At 31.5% G+C, this 24,129-nt stretch overlaps 1 protein-coding gene across 1 annotated transcript in view; it reads left to right on the forward strand.

Annotated features, from left to right (window-relative positions):
• gcl (germ cell-less) overlaps positions 1-15,578 on the forward strand; it is a 50,099-nt gene extending 34,521 nt beyond the window's left edge. Inside the window, exons 2-6 of the mRNA XM_075309986.1 lie at positions 1,045-1,326; positions 1,406-1,626; positions 6,357-7,137; positions 14,050-14,268; positions 14,329-15,578. Coding sequence (XP_075166101.1) covers positions 1,184-1,326; positions 1,406-1,626; positions 6,357-7,137; positions 14,050-14,268; positions 14,329-14,788 — 1,824 coding nt within the window. The 5' untranslated portion in view covers positions 1,045-1,183 and the 3' untranslated portion in view covers positions 14,789-15,578. The remainder of the gene's footprint in view (positions 1-1,044; positions 1,327-1,405; positions 1,627-6,356; positions 7,138-14,049; positions 14,269-14,328) is intronic.
• The last annotated feature ends 8,551 nt before the right edge of the window (positions 15,579-24,129 follow it).

Below are 24,129 nucleotides of genomic sequence, written 5' to 3' on the forward strand. Positions count from 1 at the left end.
TTTATCGAAATTTTTTTTCTATAGATTTTTTTAAATATTATTTCTATAGAAAAATTTGTCAAAATTTTATTTTTAAAAAAATTTGGTCAAAATTTTAATTATACAGAATTTTTTTTCAAAATTTTAGTTCTATAGAAAAATTTGTCAAAATTTTAATTCTACAGAAAATTTTTTCAAAATTTTATTTCTATAGAAAATTTTGTCAAAATTTTATTTCTATATAAAAATTTGTCAAAATTTTATTTCTATAGAAAATTATGTCAAAATTTTATTTGTATAGAAAATTATGTCAAATTTTTATTTCTGTAGAAAAATTTGTTTACATTTTGGATAAAATCAGTTATGGAAATTTTAATGTTATCCGAAATCGGTTAATCATATGTTAAAAGTAAAAAGTAAGGCCACTGGGAGATGTTTATACTGAGGTGGTTCAACCTCAATTTCTATAACCTCTATACCTATCAATTTGGCATCGTTTTTTACACTTTCAGCAATAGATATTTACCTTATTTATATCTAATTACTTATTTTATATCGTCAGAAACGAACTTTGGGGAATTAAAAACTTTTCTTGTTCTCTAACTGCAAATTGATATATTTCTTATCTGTTAGCGCATAAACAAATACAATTTTTTTCTTCCTTGTACGTAAATTTTTTGCTTGCACTGTATATAATTAGGCAGGCATACAAAGACAAACATAGGCATTCATACAATAATTTTATAATTTTATTTAAAACCTATGTTACCATACCTCTTTTGGTTTGTTATTTTCTATTTGCAAAAAAAAAAAAAAAAAAAAACAAACAGGCATTTAAGAAATATAAACATTTTGCACCGATAAGATAAACCTGTGTGACCGACTTAAAACACTAAATGAAAAGGGAAACTAAATGCCAGCACCCACTATATAGATTCCAGTTTATAATTGTTCCTCCCCTTCTTCCATCATATTAGTTATTGTTAGTTTTTTTAATCAATTAACATAAATAAATATTTCTCTCAGACTATATGCTCTCCATGTTCTCTCTTCTATATATTGCAGTTTAACTAAATAAAAAAAGTAAATTTGCAAACCTATTGTGAGAATTTGTGTTAACAGCTGACTGGCGGAGGGATAGGTGCTCAAACAATACAGTTTTCTGACGACCACGCAGTCAGTCAGTACAACAGACTTGAACATCATGGGTCAGTTGGTTGTCAAGTTAGTAGAGCCGGTAGGCAATGTTGCCGATATTTTGGGAGGACGACGAAAACGTAAACGCAGCATCGATTCTCTTCAGACAAATGGTGAACAGACCAACAATGAATCGCAATCACCGAAAAAGTATGTCAGAGTTTATTCTTATCTTGACATTTACAGAAATTATTTACACAATTAATTTCCCTCTCTCTTCTATTTTCAGAAAGAAACTTTTGACCACTACTCAATATATTTATCAAGCTCTGTTTAAGGAGCAAAAGAATTCCGATATTGCCATTATGGCTTTGGGTAAAGTTTGGAATTTACACAAGGTCTATTTGTCCCAGAGTCCTTATTTTTATAGTATGTTCAATGGTTCATGGAAGGAAGCTTGTCAGGATTTTGTTCATATCAAAATTTTGGATGAGAGAATAACGCTAGATGGTAAGTAAGCCAAATGAAGATGGTTCGCTATGCCATTTAACACAGTGGAAAAGGGGAAACTGTACTTTTCGGAATAGTGAAAGTGAAGACAATAGAGATTATGATATCATTTCATCATATTTCTTTCTTTAGTAAACAAAGTTTAGTGAGGCAGATTAAAATTTTAATATTTTGAAAGGGAGTAAATATTTAACAAAAGAACTACGCGTGGAGATGCATAATGGGAATTTATTGTCTGTTTAAATTGATTTCTATAATGAATTTCAAAATTCGTCGTTTTTAAATAACTATAAAGAAATATTATCAAATTTCATAGAAATTTAAAATAAATTTTAACAAAATTTAGTTTCTATAGCCAATTTGGTAGAAAATTTAATTTCTCTTGAAAACTTTGTAGAACTTAAATGTCTATAATAAATTTACTCGAAATTACATGCTCTGAAGGAATAAATAAATAAAAAATAAATATTGTCGAGATACTATTTCTATAGGTAATTTTGTCGAAGTTTAATTTTTTTTTTTTACAAATTATGATCAAAATGTTATTTTATGGAAAATTTCTTCAAAAATGTTTTTATAGACAATTTTCTTACAATTTTATTTTTCATAGAAAATTTAGGCGAACACTTTATTGAATATTTTGTTTAGTCGAATTTTTTTCTATAATAAATATAGTCGAAATATTATTTTTATAGAATTTTACAAATTGTGTCCGAAGAGTTAATTTTATAGAAAATTTCTTCAAAAATGTTTTTATAGAAAATTTTCTCACAATTTTATTTTTCATAGAAAATTTAGGCAAACACTTTATAGTATTTTTTTTTCGAAATTTTGATATTAAAGAATTTTTCATTTAAAATTTAGTTATAGGTGAGAATTATAATAAAGCTGAAACCAAAACAATAACGACGATTGAAGTGGAAATCAATAATAACAAAACCAAACAATCCATAGGAATTTTAGCAAAATTTTATCGATAAAACATTTTTATCCTAGAGAAAGTTTTTTTTTTGTATATTCTACAGAAAATTTTGCCGAAATTTTAATTTCTGTTGAAGAGTTATTCTTACTTAGTTTCCATTGAAAATTTCGTTTCATTTTTTAATTTTTAACAAATTTTAGACGAAAACTAGAATAGAATATATTATCAAATTTTTAATTTTATAAATTTTTTTTATGAAAAACTGGAATTTTATTTCCATAGAAATTCTATCTACGCAAACATTTTATTCTATACGATTTTTTCTATATATTTCTATATTATTTTGTCGAAAATTTAATTTCTTTTCAAAATTTACTCGAAATTTAATTTCTACAATAAATTTAGTCCAAATTTATTTTCTACAATAACTTTAGTCGAAATTGAATTTCTAAACTAAATTTAGTCGAAATTCTATTTCTGTAGATAATTTCGTCAATTTTTAAGAAATTTCCCAAGAGAATAAAACATTGACGATTTATTTTATTACAATAAATCGTCAATGTTTTATTCTCTTGGGAAATTTCTTAAAAATTGTTTTGTAAAAAATTTCCTAAATATTTTATTTTTTTCTAGAAAATTTCTTCAAAAATGTTTTTATAGAAAATTTCCTCATAATTTTATTTTGTATAGAAAGTTTAGATGAAAACTTTATGAAAAGTTTGGTCAACATTTCCTTTTTATAGAAATAGTTTTTGGTGTGAATTTTATTTCTATAGAATTTTTAGCAAAATTTTATTTATAGAAAAATTGTATTGTATAGAATATTTTTTTTTAGAAGTGTCTTATATAAAATTTTATTCTCTAGAAATATTTCTATAGAAATTTTTCGAAAGTTTAATTTTTGTTGAAAACTTAGTTGAAATTTTATTTCCATGATAACTTTCGTCAAAATTTTATTTATATATAAAATTTGGTAAAAGTTTTATTTTTTTTACAAAATATTGTCAAAGTTTATTGTCAAAATTTCTTCAAAAAGTTTTATACAAAATTTCTTCAAAAAATTTTATAGAAAATTTCCTTAATTTTTTAAAGAAAATTTCCTTCATTTTTCATAGAAAATGTCCTTAGTTTTTTTATAGAAAATTTTTATTTTACAGAAATTTTCTTCAAAAATATAGTTTTTGGTAGAAATCTTATTTTCATTAAAATTTTAGTAAATTTTTTTCCATGGTAAATTGTTTATGTGGAAAAATGTTTTTATATTCTATAGAAATTTATTATATAGAAACTTTTTCTCTCTCTATATATGTTTCTGTCGAAAAATTTTAGAAATTCTAAATTTCATTCAAAAATGTTTTATTAAAATGTCCGCAAAAATTTATTTTGTATAGAAAATTTATACGAAAACTTTATAGAATATTTTGTCAAAATTTTAATTTTATAGAAATTTTTATTAAAAACTTAGTTTTTGTTGGGAATTTTATTTCATAGAATTTTTTGCAAAATTTTATATAAGGATTTTTTTCAAATATCGGCGAAATTTTATTTCTATATAAAATTTGGTAAAAGTTTAATTTTTTTATAAAATATTGTCGAAGTTTTATTTTTATAGAAAATTTCTTCAACAATTTTTATGGAAAATTTCCTTAATTTTTTTATGGAAAAATTCCTTAATTTTTTTTTATAAAAAATTTCCTTAATTTTCTGTATAGAAATTTTAGACGAAGACTTTTTAGAACGTTTGGTCGAAATTTTCATTTTATAGAAATTTTCTTCAAAAATCTAGTTTTTGATAGCAACTTTATTTCCATTAAAATTTTAGCAAATTTTTTGTTCTATAGAAAATTTTACACTGTAGAAATCTTTCTATCGAAAAATTTTAGAAATCCTTAATTCCATTCAAAAATGTTTTATGAAAATGTCTGCAAAAATTTATTTTGTATAGAAAATTTAGACGAAAACTTTACAGAATATTTTGTCAAAATTTTAATTTTATAGAAATTTTTATTAAAAACTTAGTTTTTGGTGGGAATTTTATATTCATAGATTTTTTTTGCAAAATTTTATATAAGGATTTTTTTTTTAAATATCGTCGATATTTTATTTCTATATAAAATTTGGTAAAAGTTTTATTTTTTTTTACAAAATATTGTAGAAGTTTTATTTTTCTGGAAAATTTCCTTAATATTTTTTTATACAAAATTTCCTTAATTTTTTATAGGAAATTTCCTTAATTTCTGTTTTAGAAAATTTCCTTAATTTGTTTATAGAAAATTTCTTTAATTTTCTGTATAGAAAATTTAGACGAAGACTTTTTAAAACGTTTGGTCGATATTTTAATTTTATAGACATTTTCTTCAAAAACTTTTCTTTCCATTAAGATTTTGGTTGAATTTTTTTTATATAGAAAATTTTACTCTGTAGAAATGTTTCTATTGAAAATTTTGAGAAATTTTAAATTTCATTCAAAAATGTTTTATGGAAATGTCCACAAAAATTTGTTTTGTATACCACATTTAGACGTAAACTTTATGGAATATTTTGTCAAAATTTTAATTTTATAGAAATTTTTATTAACAACTTAGTTTTTGGTGGGAATTTTATTTCCATAGAATTTTTAGTAAAATTTTATCTAAGGATTTTTTTTCAAATATTTAGTTAATATTTTTTTGTTTAAAAATGCAGCTAAAATGTAGTTTCTGAAGACAATGTACAAAAGATGGTGCACATCGGTACTTCTCTATTAGAATGACAAACTGTCTGTATAGAATGATCCCCTGATTTTATTTCTTCGGCATATAAAAAATTCTCATGTAAACGGTTCAACATAAAGACCTTAAATGTACAATTTTACTCGGAATTGGACAAATATTAGACTCATCTAAATCTGTATGGCCCAAACCGATTTAATTTGGTTGATTCGTTGTGCCTAAAAATCGAATTTTCTTGCGGTTTTCCTGAAATTTTTGGTAGGTCTTTAAACCGATAGGCCCATATGTTTCTATGGGTACAATTTATATTTGGGTTTTCCACGCTCGCATGTGTACGAGTATATCAGCACCGAAACACATATACATTTATGAAACATAGATATTTTGATGTCTAGAAAATATTATATTAATGGAATTAGACAAGTCTAGCAACTAAATACTAACAAATCATATCAAACATTTGTTTAGATAATGGAAGAATGGGTGAAAGAACTAGAATGTATTTTTTTTAAATCTGACTCCCTTTATAGTTGCTAAGTGAAGGTATTGGCAAATACTCCACACATCATTTTTCAAATGATATTTTGAAATGAATTAATTTCCTACAGATATATACGTTATCTTGCAAATATTCTTGATCACTGTGAAATTCTACAACAATCTGAAGATTTCCATTTAACGGAGTTCTAATCACGCTATATAATGAAATTATCTTGCCGAAATATAGCACATATCCGATAAAGTTTGAAAATGGATGTGGACCATTTCTCATTCTCAATCAAATTTGTTTCGAATATGGGTTTTAAATAAATCCTCATATACGATCAAATTTAAAAATGGATATAGTCCATTTTTTTATTTATAATTCTTAATGAGATTTGCTTGAAATATATGTGCCGAAACATATTCCAGTTTTTTATATAGCCATCATGAACTGATCTCTCGATTTAACTTATCAAGAAGACTATTTTTTTTATATCCAATTTGCCAAATATTGTAATAAGCTTTTTTTTACATATCATCTTCTTTTAAATACTTTTATTTTTATGCATTTCTTTTTTCAAATCCTTATAATATATTCTTTCCTTTCTTTCCAGCTTTGGATGCTGTATTTGGTTCTATGTATTCGGATGAAATTGAAATTGATGCCAAAGGTGTTATATCCGTCTTGGCAACTGCTACCCTCTTCCATTTGGATGGTATCATTGAAAAATGTGCAGAAGTAATGATCGAATCTATAAATGCTGAAACTGCCATCAATTATTATGAATCAGCATGTCAATATGGATGTCAAAATGTTAAGAAGGCGGCTTTTGTGTGGTTGGAAACAAATCTCTTGTGCATTTATACAAAATATCCAAATTTACTACGACAAATTAGTATAGAATTAATGACATCACTCATATCTAGTCCTGATCTGTATGTCTTACAAACAGAATTTTCCCTGTACACATTATTACGCAATTGGATATATTTGCGATTACATCCCGATTTTGATCCGGAAAATCCACAACAACAGCAAGAATTACAATTACAACTACAAAAACAGACAACACAAACCAGTAATTCTATGTCATTGGCATCAACATCTCCACCATCATCATCATCGCCATCATCGACAACAGAAAATTCGCCAAGTGATATTGCACAAAACTTTTTCACAAATCGCCGTGAAAAACGTTCATTTCTTTCCACACCTGATGGCCAACAGTTTCTGAGACCATTTATGGCATTACGTACACAATATTTAACCAATCATTATATGGACTTGAAAATTGTACTTAATGATAATATCATACCAAAAGAATGGCTACACAATCATGTCTTAAGTAATTGGAATTCAATTTTAAAAGTGGATCATATACCAGAAGAAGAAGGGTAAGTATTTGTTTTTTTTTTGGAAATTTCCATGTAGAATAAATTCCAAGAAATTAAATAAATTTTTATTTCTTTTGGTTGGTAGTAGTAAAAGACGTAACTAGTGAAGACGAAACTGTTTTTAAAAAGCCTTTTCATACAAAACTATTTGTATTTATAATCATCGAATAAATGAGACTCTAATCAAGGTGGCTTATGTGTCCCAGTTCCTTAAATACCACCAAAGTCTACATAATATAAACATTTAGTAATGGAATTTGTTTTAATTTTATTTTATTTGTTATTCAGTACCTCGCTTTTTTTAGACCTAAAGAATAATATGCAGATTTTCAAAATTTTAGTTTTATTTTCGAATAAATTGAATAAATTTTACTTTTGTTATACATTTTTAATAATATCTTTTAGTTTGTTATTTTAAAGCTGGTAGTAGAGCTTCAACAAAGCGGTTACATTTTGGCCGAAGCCTATATTTGGCGATCACAATGGACTGAATAGTCTAAGTGAGGCTGAATCAAATCGGGCAGCCACTTTAATTATACCCTTCACCACTACTGTGGTATAGGGTATAATAAGTTTGTGCATTTGTATGTAACGCCAAGAAGGAAAAGTCTGAGACCCATCGTTTAGTATACCGATCGTCTTAGAATTAAATTCTGAGTCGATTTAGCGATGTCCGTCCGTCTGTCTGTTGATGTATTTTTGTGTGTAAAGTACAGCTCGTAGTTTTAGTCCGATTGTCCTAAAATTTGGTATAGGGTCTTGTTTCGGCTCAAAGACGATCCCTATTGATTTTGGAAAAAATCGGTTCAGATTTAGATATAGCTGCCATATATATTTTTCACCGATCTGGTCATAATTGGCGTGTATATCAACCGATCTTCCTCAAATTCCGTACATAGGAATATTTTATGAGTCTCGAAAAACTTGCAAATTTTCATCCAAATCGGTTCAGATATAGATATAGCTCCCATATATAGCTTTCGCCCGATTTACACTCTTTTGTCCACAGAGGCCAATTTTTTGCTCCGATTTAGTTGAAATTTAGCACAGGGAGTAGAATTAGCATTATAGCTATGCGTGTCAAATTTTGTGGAAATCGGTTCAGATTTAGATATAGCTCTCATATATAGCTTTCGCCCGATTTACACTCATATGACCTCAGAGGCCAATCTTTTACTCCGATTTAATTGAAATTTTGCACAGGGAGTAGAATGAGCATTGTAGCTATGCGTGCCAAATTTGGTTGAAATCGGTTCAGATTTAGATATAGCTCCCATATATAGCTTTCGCCCGATTTACACTCATATGACCACAGAGGCTAATTTTTTGCTCCGATTTAGTTGAAATTTTGCACAGGGAGTAGAATTAGCATTGTTGCTATGCATGCCAAATATATGTTTTTCTGATTTCGACAAAAATGGTCAAAATACCAACATTTTCCTTGTAAAATCGCCACTGATTAGTCGAAAAGTTGAAAAAAAGACTCTAATTTTTTTAAACTTCTAATACATATATATCGAGCGATAAATCATAAATAAACTTTTGCGAAGTTTCCTTAAAATTGCTTCAGATTTAAATGTTTCCCATATTTTTTACTAATATTGTGTTCCACCCTAGTCCATTAGTCGACTTAAATTTTGAGTCTATAGATTTTGTAAAAGTCTATCAAATTCTGTCCAAATCGAGTGATATTTAAATGTATGTATTTGGGACAAACCTTTATATATAGCACCCAACACATTTGACGGATGTGATATGGTATCGAAAATTTAGATCTACAAAGTGGTGCAGGGTATAATATAGTCGGCCCCGCCCGACTTTAGACTTTCCTTACTGGTTTTAAGCTATATTTGGCAAAAAAAGAGCAAAATATTCGGCCATTTCGAGACCTTTCCTTCATTTATAACTATGTTATAAAAAATGCAATTTAGTTAATTTTTTATACCACTTATGCAGTACTACTATTGCAGTACAGAATAAATAACAGGTTGGCTGATAAGTCCCCGCTCTAACAAAGAAAAACACATTTTTTGTCAAAATTCGTTTTTATTATTCAACATAATTCCCTTCAAGAGCGATACAACGATTATAACGACCTTCCAATTTTTTGATACCATTTTGGTAGTACTCCTTCGGTTTTACCTCAAAATAGGCCTCAGTTTCGGCGACCACCTCTTCATTGCAGCCAAATTTTTTCCCTGCGAACATCCTTTTGAGGTCTGAGAAGAAGAAAAAGTCGCTGGGGGTCAGATCTGGAGAATACGTTGGGTGGGGAAGCAATACGAAGCCCAATTCATGAATTTTTGCCATCGTTCTCAATGACTTGTGGCACGGTGCGTTGTCTTGGTGGAACAACACTTTTTTCTTCTTCATATGGGACCGTTTTGCCGCGATTTCGACCTTCAAACGCTCCAATAACGCCATATAATAGCCACTGTTGATGGTTTTTCCATTCTCAAGATAATCGATAAAAATTATTCCATGCGCATCCCAAAAAACAGTGGCCATTACTTTGCCAGCTGACGTTTGAGTCTTTCCACGCTTCGGAGACGGTTCACCGGTCGCTGTCCACTTAGCCGACTGTCGATTGGACTCAGGAGTGTAGTGATGGAGCCATGTTTCATCCATTGTCACATATCGACGGAAAAACTCGGGTGTATTACGAGTTAACAGCTGTAAACACCGCTCAGAATCATCAACACGTTGTTGTTTTTGGTCAAATGTGAGCTCGCGCGGCACCCATTTTGCACAGAGCTTCCGCATATGCAAATATTGATGAATGATATGACCAACACGTTCCTTTGATATCTTTAAGGCCTCTGCTATCTCGATCAACTTCATTTTACGGTCATTCAAAATCATTTTGTGGATTTTTTTTGATGTTTTCGTCGGTAACCACCTCTTTCGGGTGTCCACTGCGTTCACCGTCCCCCGTGTTCATTTCACCACACTTGAATACAATCAACAATTGGTGATTTCCCTGGGGCAAAGTTCGGAAACTCATTATCAAGCCAAGTTTTTGCTTCCACCGTATTTTTTCCCTGCAGAAAACAGTATTTTATCAAAACACGAAATTCCTTTTTACCATTTTTTCACAATAACAAAAGTTGCTTCACAAAAGACGCTCTATCTCACGAACTAATTGACTTACAGAAGGTTGGTACTATATAAAAATAATACGCATTTAATACTAGCAACGCCATCTATGTGTCAGACCGGGGACTTATCAGCCAACTTGTTAAAGAATTTTTAAACAAAAAACCAACTACGATGTTTCCTTGTACTTTCGCATATTTCAATCTAATTTAAAATTCTAATTCTCGTTGCGATTTGCAATTCCAAATATCGGTACATGGGGAATCCATCACCCATGTCTTACTATTTTTTTCCATAGTAAATTTGGCTTTCGATGAAGATTTTCTGGTGCCATTATCGAATTGGTTACACAAATTTGGTCCCCTATTCTCCATACAATGGTTTGGCATAGTGAATGCCCGTTATTTTAGGCTCATTTAGACTATTCTGACCATTGTGATATCACAAATGGGGAACTTCTCTCTTATCACGAGTGCTGCCAGATTCTATGTTGAGCTCAATGACAAGGGACCTCTTTTTTATAGCTGAGTCCGAAAGGCGTCCTACATTGAGATGCTTTGAAACACTCAGAAATATCTCTAGCATTACTGAGAGGGAATAATCCACCGATGAAAAATTTGTTGGTGTTTGGTCAAAATTGGGATTAAACCCATGATCCTTTAAATGCAGGCGGCGTACTAATCATTGCACCCCAGCAAAAAAAAGTCTCGTCAAAAAGTAATGAAGATGTTCTTTTTGGATCCGGAAGTAGTGTAAAATTGACGCAGAAGCGATGAATTTAACATGGGCTTGTCATAGGATGGAAGTCCTCAATTTCAACAGCCGGTGCACTGAATTTGCATCACTTCTTTAGGTGTGATCCGAATTCAATGTTTTGGATGTAAATTAAAAAATTCCGTGATGTTTTTTATATTTTTTTTATATTTTTAAAGGATTCTAACGCTTGTATGAAACGTTTGACCTCAAATTTTTTCAAAAATTCACAATTTTTTCAAATTGGATTTAGCATTTTTTTCGACAAAATTTTAATAATTTGTACCATTTTATTAATTCTTAAACTGTTTTTAACCAATTTGAAACAAAAAAAAAGGTAAAATTACCCATTAAAAATATGAAAAAAGCATGTTATAAAAATTGAATGAAAAGAACTTCCTGTGTAGTTTAAATAAAGAACATCATTTGGTGTACATCTTCTGGAAGTGCTTTTAAAGTTGTGCCTTTGGAAGAACTTCCAATTTTTTTTTTGCTGGGACCATGAAGACTTGTATGTACCGTTATCTAATTATTTACGAATGCACATTTGATCCTCTTTTGTCCATACAATGGTGATAATATCATAGTTTTCCTCAAACGTTTTTATCAATCTGGTCGACGAGGGCGCAGTTCACATTTTTTTCAATTAATTCAAAGTTTAGACTTTGGGTCTATAATCTTATAATTATAGACCCAAATCTATAGTCTTTCTATTTGTTGGTTACTACAAATAGAAAAACAGGCAGACAGCCAGCCATTGTACATTGAAGCGGCAAGGTAAAGGAATATCTTATGTCTCATAAAAAATCAGTTAATTAGTCTAATATTGCAATATTGGGCTAATTTTTCATTTTTCGGATCAAAAATCTCAACCAATATGGCGTGAACAACAAATAAAAAACGGACGGACAGTAAACAGGCTGGGAATTAAAAGTCGATCGGTAATACACATTAACAGGTTGGCTGATAAGTCCCCGGTCTGACACATAGATGGCGTCGCTAGTATTAAATGCATATTATTTTTATATAGTACCAACCTTCAAATGATTCGTGTTAAAATTTGACGTCTGTAAGTCAATTAGTTTGTGAGAAAGAGGGTCTTTTGTGAAGCAACTTTTGTTATTGTGAAAAAAATGGAAAAATACTGTTTTCTGAAGGGAAAAAATACGGTGGAAGCAAAAACTTGGCTTGATAATGAGTTTCCGGACTCTTCCCCAGGGAAATCAACAATAATTGATTGGTATGCAAAATTCAAGCGTGGTGATATGAGCACGGAGGACGGTGAACGCAGTGGACGCCCGAAAGAGGTGGTTACCGACGAAAACATCAAAAAAAAAAATCCACAAAATGATTTTGAATGACCGTAAAATGAAGTTGATCGAGATAGCAGAGGCCTTAAAGATATCAAAGGAACGTGTTGGTCATATCATTCATCAATATTTGCATATGCAGAAGCTTTGTGCAAAATGGGTGCCACGCGAGCTCACATTTGACCAAAAACACCAACGTGTTGATGATTCTGAGCGGTGTTTGCAGCTGTTAACTCGTAATACACCCGAGTTTTTCCATCGTTATGTGACAATGGATGAAACATGGCTCCATCACTACACTCCTGAGTCCAATCGACAGTCGGCTGAGTGGACAGCGACCGGTGAACCGTCTCCGAAGCGTGGAAAGATTCAAAAGTCCGCTGGCAAAGTAATGGCCTCTGTTTTTTGGGTGCGCATGGAATATTTTTTATCGATTATCTTGAGAATGGAAAAACCATCAACAGTGACTATTATATGGCGTTATTGGAGCGTTTGAAGGTCGGAAATCGCTGCAAAACGGTCCCATATGAAGAAGAAAAAAGTGTTGTTCCACCAAGGCAACGCACCGTGCCACAAGTCATTGAGAACGACGGCAAAAATTCATGAATTGGGCTTCGAATTGCTTCCCCACCCACCGTATTCTCCAGATCTGGCCCCCAGCGACTTTTTCTTGTTCTCAGACCTCAAAAGGATGCTTGCAGGGAAAAAATTTGGCTGCAATGAAGAGGTGATCGCCGAAACTGAGGCCTATTTTGAGGCAAAACCGAAGGAGTATTACCAAAATGGTATCAACAAATTGGAAGGTCGTTATAATCGTTGTATCGCTCTTGAAGGGAACTATGTTGAATAATAAAAACGAATTTTGACAAAAGAATGTGTTTTTCTTTGTTAGACCGGAGGACTTATCAGCCAATCTGTTAGTGGGACTGGGACAAATATTTCTGGTAGATACATTGTATAGTAGCAGTCCATTATGTCAGGTTCGCTTAGGTTATTCAATTCATTGCGATGATTTCTCTCCTTGCCCTTTTCCAAGTACGAATTTTGTTTCACATTCATGGTTGCCAATTTTGCTAAAAATAATCTATCAAAATTTGAAGAAAATTTTACCACAAATCTACCAAATTAAAAAAAAAAAAAAAACTTTTTAAGTTTTGATAAATTTTTGTGGTTAAAAAAATCCCTACCAAAAATTAATACTTCTATAAAATTTGGAGAACTTACCACAATAGACTTCAATGTATGAAATAAAACAAAAATTAATTTGCTTCGAATTTATAGAAAATTTTGTCTACATTTATTTTCTATAGAAAATTAGAGAATATTTCCTCAACATTTATTTTTTTTTAAAGAAATTTGGTTCAATATTTATTTTTTTATTGAAAATTTTCTCAAAATTTTTATTTATATAGAAAATTTGCAAAATCTATCAAAACATCAAAAATACTATCAATCTACTAAACAGTAAAATATCTACCAATTTTGGTAGAATTTTATCAACTGCGGCAACCGTGTTCACATTACGTTGAACCAATTTGCGGAAGCTTTGAAATAATACTCCAAAATGTTTCCATTATTACTAAAAGGTAAAAACTAAAAAGTACATAGCAAGAAATATTCGCTTAGCCAACAGTAACCATATCAACCAATTGATATAAAATATTTAATGGAATCCTATAAATATTTTTTCCACCTAGAGGGAACATTAATGTTTTAATCTAATATCTTACTCATTTACTATATTAAATTACAGGCCAACAAATCTTGATCCAGAAGAATTCTATAAAAACTGCATGCGTTGTGGACGAATATTACTAGAGCCTGGATATCAAAAATGGCGATGGACTGGTTTCAATTTTGGTTTAGATCTAATATTGATAGCCGATTCGCGAATATTAAGCATACGTAGACATCATCGAAATGAACATGAGCGTTTGTTAAGTTTACAAACGAAACGACAATTTATGATAAGGTAAGATTTCCAAAAGAAAAAGTGTAAAACAAATTTCTCAATTTCCAACATCCATTTCAGAGCTTCAGTGACTTCCATTAATTCCCAAAGGCAACCTGTATTTACACAAAAGTCTGATATCACTTCACTGTGTTTGGAGAAAAATGAAGAAATCACTTTAATGGTTATGGATTCCAAACTTGTACACCCGCTATTGATCTCAGTTAATGTTTTAGTTGTACCACCGGCATCGCAAACATTTAAGGAAAATCTCTTAGTATGTGAAGAGTTTGCAAATGCATCTGTACCCATATCGGAGATAGGAGCCAATTCTGATAGGTCTACAACACCAACAAACACCAATCTGTTAAGTAGTGAAGCAGCAGCAGGAGGAGGAGCCATATTTTTAGTACCACCCTCTCCACCAAATGCTACAGTTGGATCTACAAACCAGCTGCGAGCAGCTTCGGCAACATCGACAATTTCTAGTTCATCTTCAAATGCCTCAACATCTTCATATTCATCTACAGATTTTTTGTAGAATCTAGCTTAGAAAGAAAGAGAGAGGAGAGAGATACAAAAATCAAACAAATGCTGCAATATCTACATATATATTTTGTTTTTATTTATCAAAAGGTGCTTTGTGATAGAAACCCAACCCCCAGAGACAGACAGACCTATGAAAAAAAAACTGAAAACTCGAAAAAAGCCATATGTGCTTTTGTGGCACTCTCGTTGTATATTCAAAGGATTGATTCCAAAAATATTTGTTATATATGTGTAATGTAAATTAAATCACTCTATGTCAACTATAATTTTTCATAGTTGTAATTGTTGTAAATATACTTAAAATATGTAGATTTAAATTTCTACATTAAAAAAAATGTTCGCAAATATCTTTAGTTTGCTATCGTTTTGCTATTTTTTTCACAAAATTACAAAATTTATATTTGTAAAATTACATTTATATTTCTTATATAATATATATTCTTATATTATTTATTTTTGTAACAATATCGCCATAAATTTATTGTGTATTTTTTTATATTCTAAAATTTACTTAATATTTACTTACCGAAAAATGAAGTACATATTGCTAGAATTATTTCTTAAATATCTTTTCAATAACATTTTCCATTTTTACTTTTTTTTACTGAAATTTTTATGACTTATAACTGCACAAAAGATGCAAGGACCATATCAGAAAAGAATGAAGAAAAAAACTCAAATGATCACTTTTTTTTGAAAACCATTATTTTATTGAAAAAAAGAAAATTTATTGTACAATATCGTTTTTTTAGCTGACTCAAAAATATATTGATTTGAATAGATTTTATTATTTTATTATTTTCCTCTAAACAAAAACGTTTTTTTTTTTTTTGAAAAGACACTGATTTTCATTTCATTGAATCGAATTTTCGTATGGTGTTTAGTGAACCAAGATCATTCTCTCAACCTCATCTAACTTAAGTAGTTACCTATATATGGATCCAGCAATAACTCACATAAATTGTGAATCAATTCCACGATTTTGATGTCCTACAATCCACTTTCACCGGCATTTTCGTGAAATCAATTCACTTGCAAAAGTCTTGGTGAAAGGTGAATTATGCCTAAGATGAATGTATTTCCGATTAGAAAAAAAGTACTCGCGTAAGAAATTTGAAATGTTTTATATTTAATACATGAGTTTTGTTAAAAATATGTAATTTTTAATTAAAATTTCCCGAGGATTTGTCGTGAATAGTGGAAGTGGAATTGAAGTGGATATCCGAACATGGCTGTAAAGCTCATAGTCGCATATCCACTTCCAGGTGCATGTGAATCAATTCCACGATTTTCGTGTCCTACAATCCACTTTCACCGGAATTTTCGTGAAATCAATTCACTTGCAAAAGTCTTGGTGAAAGGTGAATTATGCCTAAGATGAATGTATTTGCGATTAGAAAAAAAGTACTCGCGTAAGAGATTTGAAATGTTTTATATTTAATATATGAGTTTTATTAAAAATATGTCATTTTTAATTAAAAAAAAAATAGTAAATTAAAATAAGTCTATTGATTCTACTTGGTTTGATTTCCGCCTTAGTGAATTTTTGGGTGGTTTGTGCAACCCAGCTGGTTACAGAAAATTTGAAAAAACACAAAGTGGAATTAAGGACACAAAATTTTCCCATTCGTGGATTTGTCGTGAATAGTGGAAGTGGAATTGATGTGGATATGCGAACATGGGTGTAAAAGCTCATATTCGCATATCATCCACTACTAGGTGAAAGTGAAACAATTCCAAGATCTTGATGTTCTACTCTTCATATTTTCGTGATGTTAATTTACTAGCATAAGTTTTTAAGAAAGTATAAACAGCTCCATAATAATTTCACTTCCGATTAAACAACATTTTCATTAAAAGCAAGTAAAGTCCGGCGGGCCCACTTTGTAAATCCACATTTTCGATACTATATCAAATCCGCCAAATGTGTTGGGTGCTATATATAAAGGGTTTTGTCTCAAATACATACATTTAAATCTGACTCCATCTGAATAAAATTTATAATCTATAGACTTAAAATTTAAGTCTGCTAATGCCCTGGGATGGTACACTATGTTAGTAAAAAATATGGGAAACATTTTAATCTTATCCAATTTTGAAGCAACTTCACAAGAGTGTATTTATAATTTATCGGTCGATAGATATGTATTAGAAATAAAGGAAAATTTGAGTCACTTTTACAAGTTTTCGACTTAGCAGCGGCGATTTTATAAGGAAAATGTGGGTATTTTGGTCAGTTTTGCCCAAACCGGAAAAGCATATATATGGAAGCTATATAGAAATCTGAACCGATTTCAACCGACGACCAAGCGTTACGTTTGTAACAGGATAAAACTTTGGCTTCTGGGTCCATATAAGGGCATATCGGGCGAAAGATATATATGGGAGCTATATCTAAATCTGAACTGATTTCTTCCAAAATCAATAGGGTTCTATTCTGACCCAAAACAGGAACTTGTGCCAACTTTGAAGGCGATTGGACTTAAACTGTGACCTAGACTTTGATCACAAAAATGTGTTCACAGACAGACGGCCATGGCTATATCGACTAAGGAGCCTACCCTGAGCATTATTGCTAAAGACACCATGTGTCTATCTCGTCTCCTTCTGGGTGTTGCAAACATATGCACTAACTTATAATACCCTGTTCCACAGTGTGGCGCAGGGTATAATTAAATAGGCTATAGGCTATTTTCATTGACTTTTTTTGGGGTATGGACTTTCATATTTTCAGGCGATATACGTGTACGTGGTGCAATGGTTAGCATGCCCGCCTTGCATACACAACGTCGTGGGTTCGATTCCTGCTTCGACCGAATACCAAAAAGTTTTTCAGCGGTGGATTATCCCACCTCAGTAATGCTGGTGACATTTCTGAAGGTTTCAAAGCTTCTCTAAGTGGTTTCACTGCAATGTGGAATGCCGTTCGGACTCGTCTATAAAAAGGAGGTCCCTTGTCATTGAGCATAACATGGAATCGGGCAGCACTCAGTGATAAGAGAGAAGTTCACCAATGTGGTATCACAATGGACTGAATAGTCTAAGTGAGCCTGATACATCGGGCTGTCACCTAACCTAACATAACTTACGTGACCGCTTCAAAAAAACTAAAAGTAAAGTTCGAACTAACAAAAAAATCCTTAAAATACAATTTTGCGAGTCTGAATAAGACATACAGTTCAATAGGATATACATCAATTGGATAGCAAAAACAAAAATAGTTTGCCTATCTTCAGGCGGTACACCTAGTCACAGACACTGGCAAACTTTTCTCCTGTGTTTATGATTTTCCTAACATTCGTGTCGGGAAATTTTAGCATGGAAAAAACTTCAATAGTCGAAATATCCAAAGGAGGTCCATATTATTGAGATAAAAATAGAAAAAGACTTAACTCATTCATATTAGAGGTGTGCACGTGACACGAAATTGACGTGACTCACGCTGACTGCAACGGCATGAGTGTGCGTGAGCGTGATTAACCAACCAAATGTCGTGCGTGAGTCGTGAGTCACGCTGACGCCAACGGCATGAGCGTGCGTAAGCGTGATTAACCAACCAAATGTCGTGCATGAGCGTCAGTCACGAAAATAATATCTTCGTGAGTGTGCGTGAGTAACGAATTTCGATAAAACATGCTCACGACAATAATCCCGCTTACGAACATAAAATGCTTACGAGTTGAATTCATTTATAATATTAGTGACATCCTAGGTGGTAAGAGTTTTATAACGCACTCGATTTTAACCATACTCATGTTTTCAGTCAGGTTCTATAGGTAAATCACTCATAAAATTATTCGTGAGTCACGACATCTTTCGTGAGTCACCAAATTTAAAAAGATTTTCGTGCGTGAGTACAAATTTTCTTTTCGTGAGCGTGAGTCCTACCAAAAACTATCGTGCGTGAGTGTACGTGAATAAGATTTCTCTGTCGTGGGTGTGCGTGAACGTGAGCAAAATATTACTCACCTCTAACTCATATACATCAATCCGATTCAACAATAAAAATAATTGAACCAATTATTTTTAATAGAAATTTATTCAATCACGGAAAGATAATAATATAATCGACTCACTGAGTTGATTTGATTAATTTTTCTTTGGACTAAAAAATAAGTTCAATTAGTATTCATTGAAAAAATATTGGTGATATTGTATGAGAGGAGTTCTCTTGTTCCTAAGAGGATACATCCGGAAATTAGCATTGGTGTCATTGAAATATAAAAAAATTTACCCCCAAAGAGTTTCAAAGCAGTCGTGGGTTTTCACTTTTTTTTTTTTTTTAATAGGATCAAATATTTCCAATGTAAAAATAACCACCAAGTAATAATAATGATCACTTATGGTGTTTTCTTTTCTGAAAAATAGTGTTTTGCCTTCATTTTGTCTGTACAGAATGTGGATTTTTAAAATGTTTCCAACAACCTAAAAAAAAACTATCATTTTATTTTATTTTCCATTTATTTAAGCAATTCAAAGCATTTAAAGGTCCAATGTAACGAATTACAATGAAAAGAATCAGCGAGCAATCAGGGCAATCGCAGCACTCTCGTTTGTCGGCAGTGCTCAATGTGCCCCCAATTTGCTTCTAAGCGTGGCACTATTTTCACCACAGAAGAAGCGAAGACTTTTCGCACTTTTTCCTTTCTTTTTTTAGAAAAGAGCCTATAAAGTACATTTTCCGGGCAAAATGCAAAAAAAGTGTGCATTTTTTACAAGAAAGGAAAACACCATTAGACTATTATTTATTGACGTATTAAAAGTTTTAAGATACATTTTTTATATAAAATTTCATTGATTAGTTTACGCTATTTATTATTATCAAAAAAAAAAAAAAGCAAAATTTACCTATATAAACTTCAACAAGTTTATAGCAGTAACATCAAGAAAGTCCTCTAAAACTGCAAATAACCTTCAAAATAACAGGTTGGCTGATAAGTCCCCGGTCTGACACATAGATGGCGTCGCTAGTATTAAATGCATATTATTTTTATATAGTACCAACCATCAAATGATTCGTGTCAAAATTTGACGTCTGTAAGTCAATTAGTTTGTGAGATAAAAGGTCTGTTGTGAAGCAACTTTTGTTATTGTGAAAAAAATGGAAAAAAGGAATTTCGTGTTTTGATAAAATACTGTTTTCTGAAGGGAAAAAATACGGTGCAAGCAAAAACTTGGCTTGATAATGAGTTTCCGGACTCTGCCCCAGGGAAATCAACAATAATTGATTGGTATGCTAAATTCAAGCCTGGTGAAATGAGCACGGAGGACGGTGAACGCAGTGGACGCCCGAAAGGGGTGGTTACCGACGAAAACATCAAAAAAATCCACAAAATGATTTTGAATGACCGTAAAATGAAGTTGATCGAGATAGCAGAGGCCTTAAAGATATCAAAGGAACGTGTTGGTCATATCATTCATCGATATTTGGATATGCGGAAGCTCTGTGCAAAATGAGTGCCACGCGAGCTCATATTTGACCAAAAATAACAACGTGTTGATGATTCTGAGCGGTGTTTGCAGCTGTTAACTCGTAATACACCCGAGTTTTTCCATCGATACGTGACAATGGATGAAACATGGCTCCATCACTACACTCCTGAGTCCAATCGACAGTCGTCTCAGTGGACAGCGACCGGCGAACCGTCTCCGAAGCGTGGAAAGATTCAAAAGTCCGCTGGCAAAGTAATGACCTCTGTTTTCTTGGGATGCGCATGGAATACTTTTTATCTATTATCTTGAGAAGGGAAAAACCATCAACAGTGACTATTATATGGCGTTATTGGAGCGTTTGAAGGTCGAAATCGCGGCAAAACGGCCCCATATGAAGAAGAAAAAAGTGTTGTTCCACCAAGACAACGCACCGTGCCATAAGTCATTGCGAACGATGGCAAAAATTCATGAATTGATCTTCGAATTGCTTCCCCACCCACCGTATTCTCCAGATCTGGCCCCCAGCGACTTTTTCTTGTTCTCAGACCTCAAAAGGATGCTCGCAGGGAAAAAATTTGGCTGCAATGAAGAGGTGATCGCCGAAACTGAGGCCCATTTTGAGGCAAAACCGAAGGAGTACTACCAAAATGGTATCAAAAAATTGGAAAGTCGTTATAATCGTTGTATCGCTCTTGAAGGGAACTATGTTGAACAATAAAAACGAATTTTGACAAAAAAAATTTGATTTTCTTTTTTAGACCGGTGACTTATCGGCCAACCTGTTAGAAAAACCTTTCGTTCCCTGCTAATATAACAAACAGAATTTGCAGTTGTCAATACCTAAAATTCAAAATATGGAATTATATTGCTTTAAAAAATATATTTAAATTAGTTTTGGAGCACTTGGGCGGAAATTTTATACAAAATATTCGGAATTTGTGTCCTTATTTACCACAAAAAGGCATTTTTTATTCGATTTATAATATATTCACATTGGAGGATATCATATTTTTAGGGACTCTATTATGAGTATAAAAATTAGAAAACAAAATCATAAAAACTTAAAATAATAATTGCCTTTATGCTTGTTTTAATTTTAAAAAAATTTAGAAGTTTTCAATGGTTAATGGATTTTCAGTAAAATTTCATTTCATTTCATTGTCATTTATGGACTTCACATAAATAATTTCTCAACCACAGCTAATCATAGACATGATTCTGACAAGTCAATTAACTTCTTTCAACGTTTTTTCTTTGAAATTAGAATTAATTATGAAACGTTTACAATTAAATTAAGAAAATAAAATCATTTAATATTATCTGAAGAATGAATTAAATATACATACACTCATAGAAAAAAGTCTGCTAAAAACAGCAGTCGATGTCTGCTGTTATATTTTTGTACTTCAGGGCCTAATGAACAACAATTTGTAAAATTTTTTGGTTATAAATTTTTCCCCAAAGCATATTTAAGAATCAAAAGTAGTTTTTGGTATGTTTTTGCACTGTAATATACTTACAAGCTCCTAAATACGATCAGCAAACATTTTGTATGCTGTTATGTCTCAATTCGATAAATATTCAGATTTTTGGTCAAATACTATAGATATTCATAAAATATTGTTTTTTTAATTATGTTAGAATAGCTCCTAAGTTGGCATGTTTATTTGTTTTAGCCAAAATAAAACAGATTTTAGTGTAATCGAGCTTAAAAAATAGCAGGAAATGTTTGCTATTTCAGCAAACAGTGACTGCTGTCCCTTTTTCAGCAGACTTTCTGTTGTTTTAGCAGACTTTTCTGCTGTCCCTACTAACAAATTTCTTTGGGTGTATGTCCATTTTCCTAATAATTTTATATTATGAATATTTTATATAGGAATGTTTTAATATGTTAATTGAAAAATATCCTATTACTTTATTACTATTTGTACCTACATACATATATTAAGTTGTTAAAAGAACTAAATCGCCAATAAAAGTAATTTAATTATTTACATTTTTTTGTCAATTTTTATTAATTATAAATTATCAATTTTTTTAGATTACAATTATCACAATGAAAAAACTATATGTACTTCAAATGGTTAACCAATTTTGTACATAGCATTTATTTTATATATAGAATAAATATTGGAAGTTGAAAAAAAAAATATTGAAAGTTAAAATCGCTGTTATATTTATTTATTAAAGTAGGAATTAGAGGTGGGCACATGATTTAAATTTTACTCGCGCTGATGCACATTCACGCACGACATGTGAGTCGAAATTCACACTCATGCACGAACAACGTTTAAAGCCTCACGCTTACGCACGATTCATGACAATTCTCGTAATTCACGAAATTGTTTGCGACACGAAATTTTCCGTGATTCACGAAATTTTTTGCGACACGAAATTTTCCGTGATTCACGAAAATCCTCGTGACTCACGACAAATTTGTGATTCACGAAAATGTTCATGACTAACTCGCCGAAAATGTTCATGACACATTGCAAATCTCATGACTCACGACGGAACTATTAGCATTACCAGTGGCCCATCAAACAATGAAGGCTATTGAAATCTGAAGCGTACTCAAAACCGTGAAGGTAATTGGAATCGGTGAGCATAAATTTAATCGTCAACGTGTATTTTTTCGTGAGTGTGATTTTGTTTTGTGTGCCTATATTTTATTGTGAGCGACAATTTTACAATGAGCGTGATTTGTTTTCGTGAGCTTGATTTTGAAGAAATTTCACTCGCGCACATTTAGGAACAGAATTTGATTTTTACTAACGCACTACACATTTTTCTTTAGTCCAATCACACACATTCACAAGATTTAGTTTAAATTTCATTCACGACTTATGTGTTTCACGAAACCTCTAGTAGGACATCCGAACGAACAAGCTATCCACTTGAAACTTGATGTAGGTTAGGTATAGCGGCAGCCCAACATTTCAGGCTCACTTAGACTACCACAATGCACTATGGGCGAAATCATGATTTTAGCGGCAAAAAATACTTCCCACCAAGTTAGCTTCACAAAATTTGGTGAGTAGATTTGTAGTTAAAAAAAATATATATTTTAGAAAAAATGGGCGGGCTACGCCCCCTTTTTAGAGTAATTGCTATAAATACCTCGAAAAATTGTGTTATTTGTTTTTGCATCATTCAGCAAAGTTGGAGCTCTTGACTAGGCAAACAAAAATGCTGAATAAATTAAGTCGGAAAATTTCATCTTCATGCTCAAAACGCAGAAAAATGTCGAAAAATTAAAAATTTTCACCGATTTTTTCGGTTTTCCTACTATAGCTCATGAACTATTGAAAATGTTACCAAACAATCAAGGTAAGAAATGTAGCCTATATATATATGAACAACTTTCTAGTTCGCTCAAAGTTCTTCGATTACTCCTTAACAAAAAGTTTTGCAATTTTATTTGTTTTTTTTTTTTTTTTGTAATCCAAACGTTTAGTGACTTTCCGAGTAAATTGATGTTTTTATTATACCCTGCGCCACACTGTGGAACAGGGTATTATAAGTTAGTACATATGTTTGCAACACCCAGAAGGAGATGAGATAGACACATGGTGTCTTTGGCAAAAATGCTCAGGGTGGGCTCCTGAGTCGATATAACATATATGGAACATTTTTAAATTTTAATTAAAAAACAAGTATATACGGCCGTAAGTTCGGACAGGCCGAAGCTTATGTACCCTCCACCATGGATTGCGTAGAAACTTCTACTGAAGACTGTCATCCACAATCGAATTACTTGGGTTGCGGTATCACTTGCCGATGGCAAGGTATCTTAAAATTTCCTAACACCGTCTTCTAAATTGCAAGGTAGTCCATATGTGGTATATATTAAACTAAACAAGTAAGGAAAGTCTAAAGTCGGGCGGGGCCGACTATATT

Source organism: Haematobia irritans, chromosome 5, assembly GCF_050003625.1.
Source record: "Haematobia irritans isolate KBUSLIRL chromosome 5, ASM5000362v1, whole genome shotgun sequence".
Taxonomy (NCBI): domain Eukaryota; kingdom Metazoa; phylum Arthropoda; class Insecta; order Diptera; family Muscidae; genus Haematobia; species Haematobia irritans.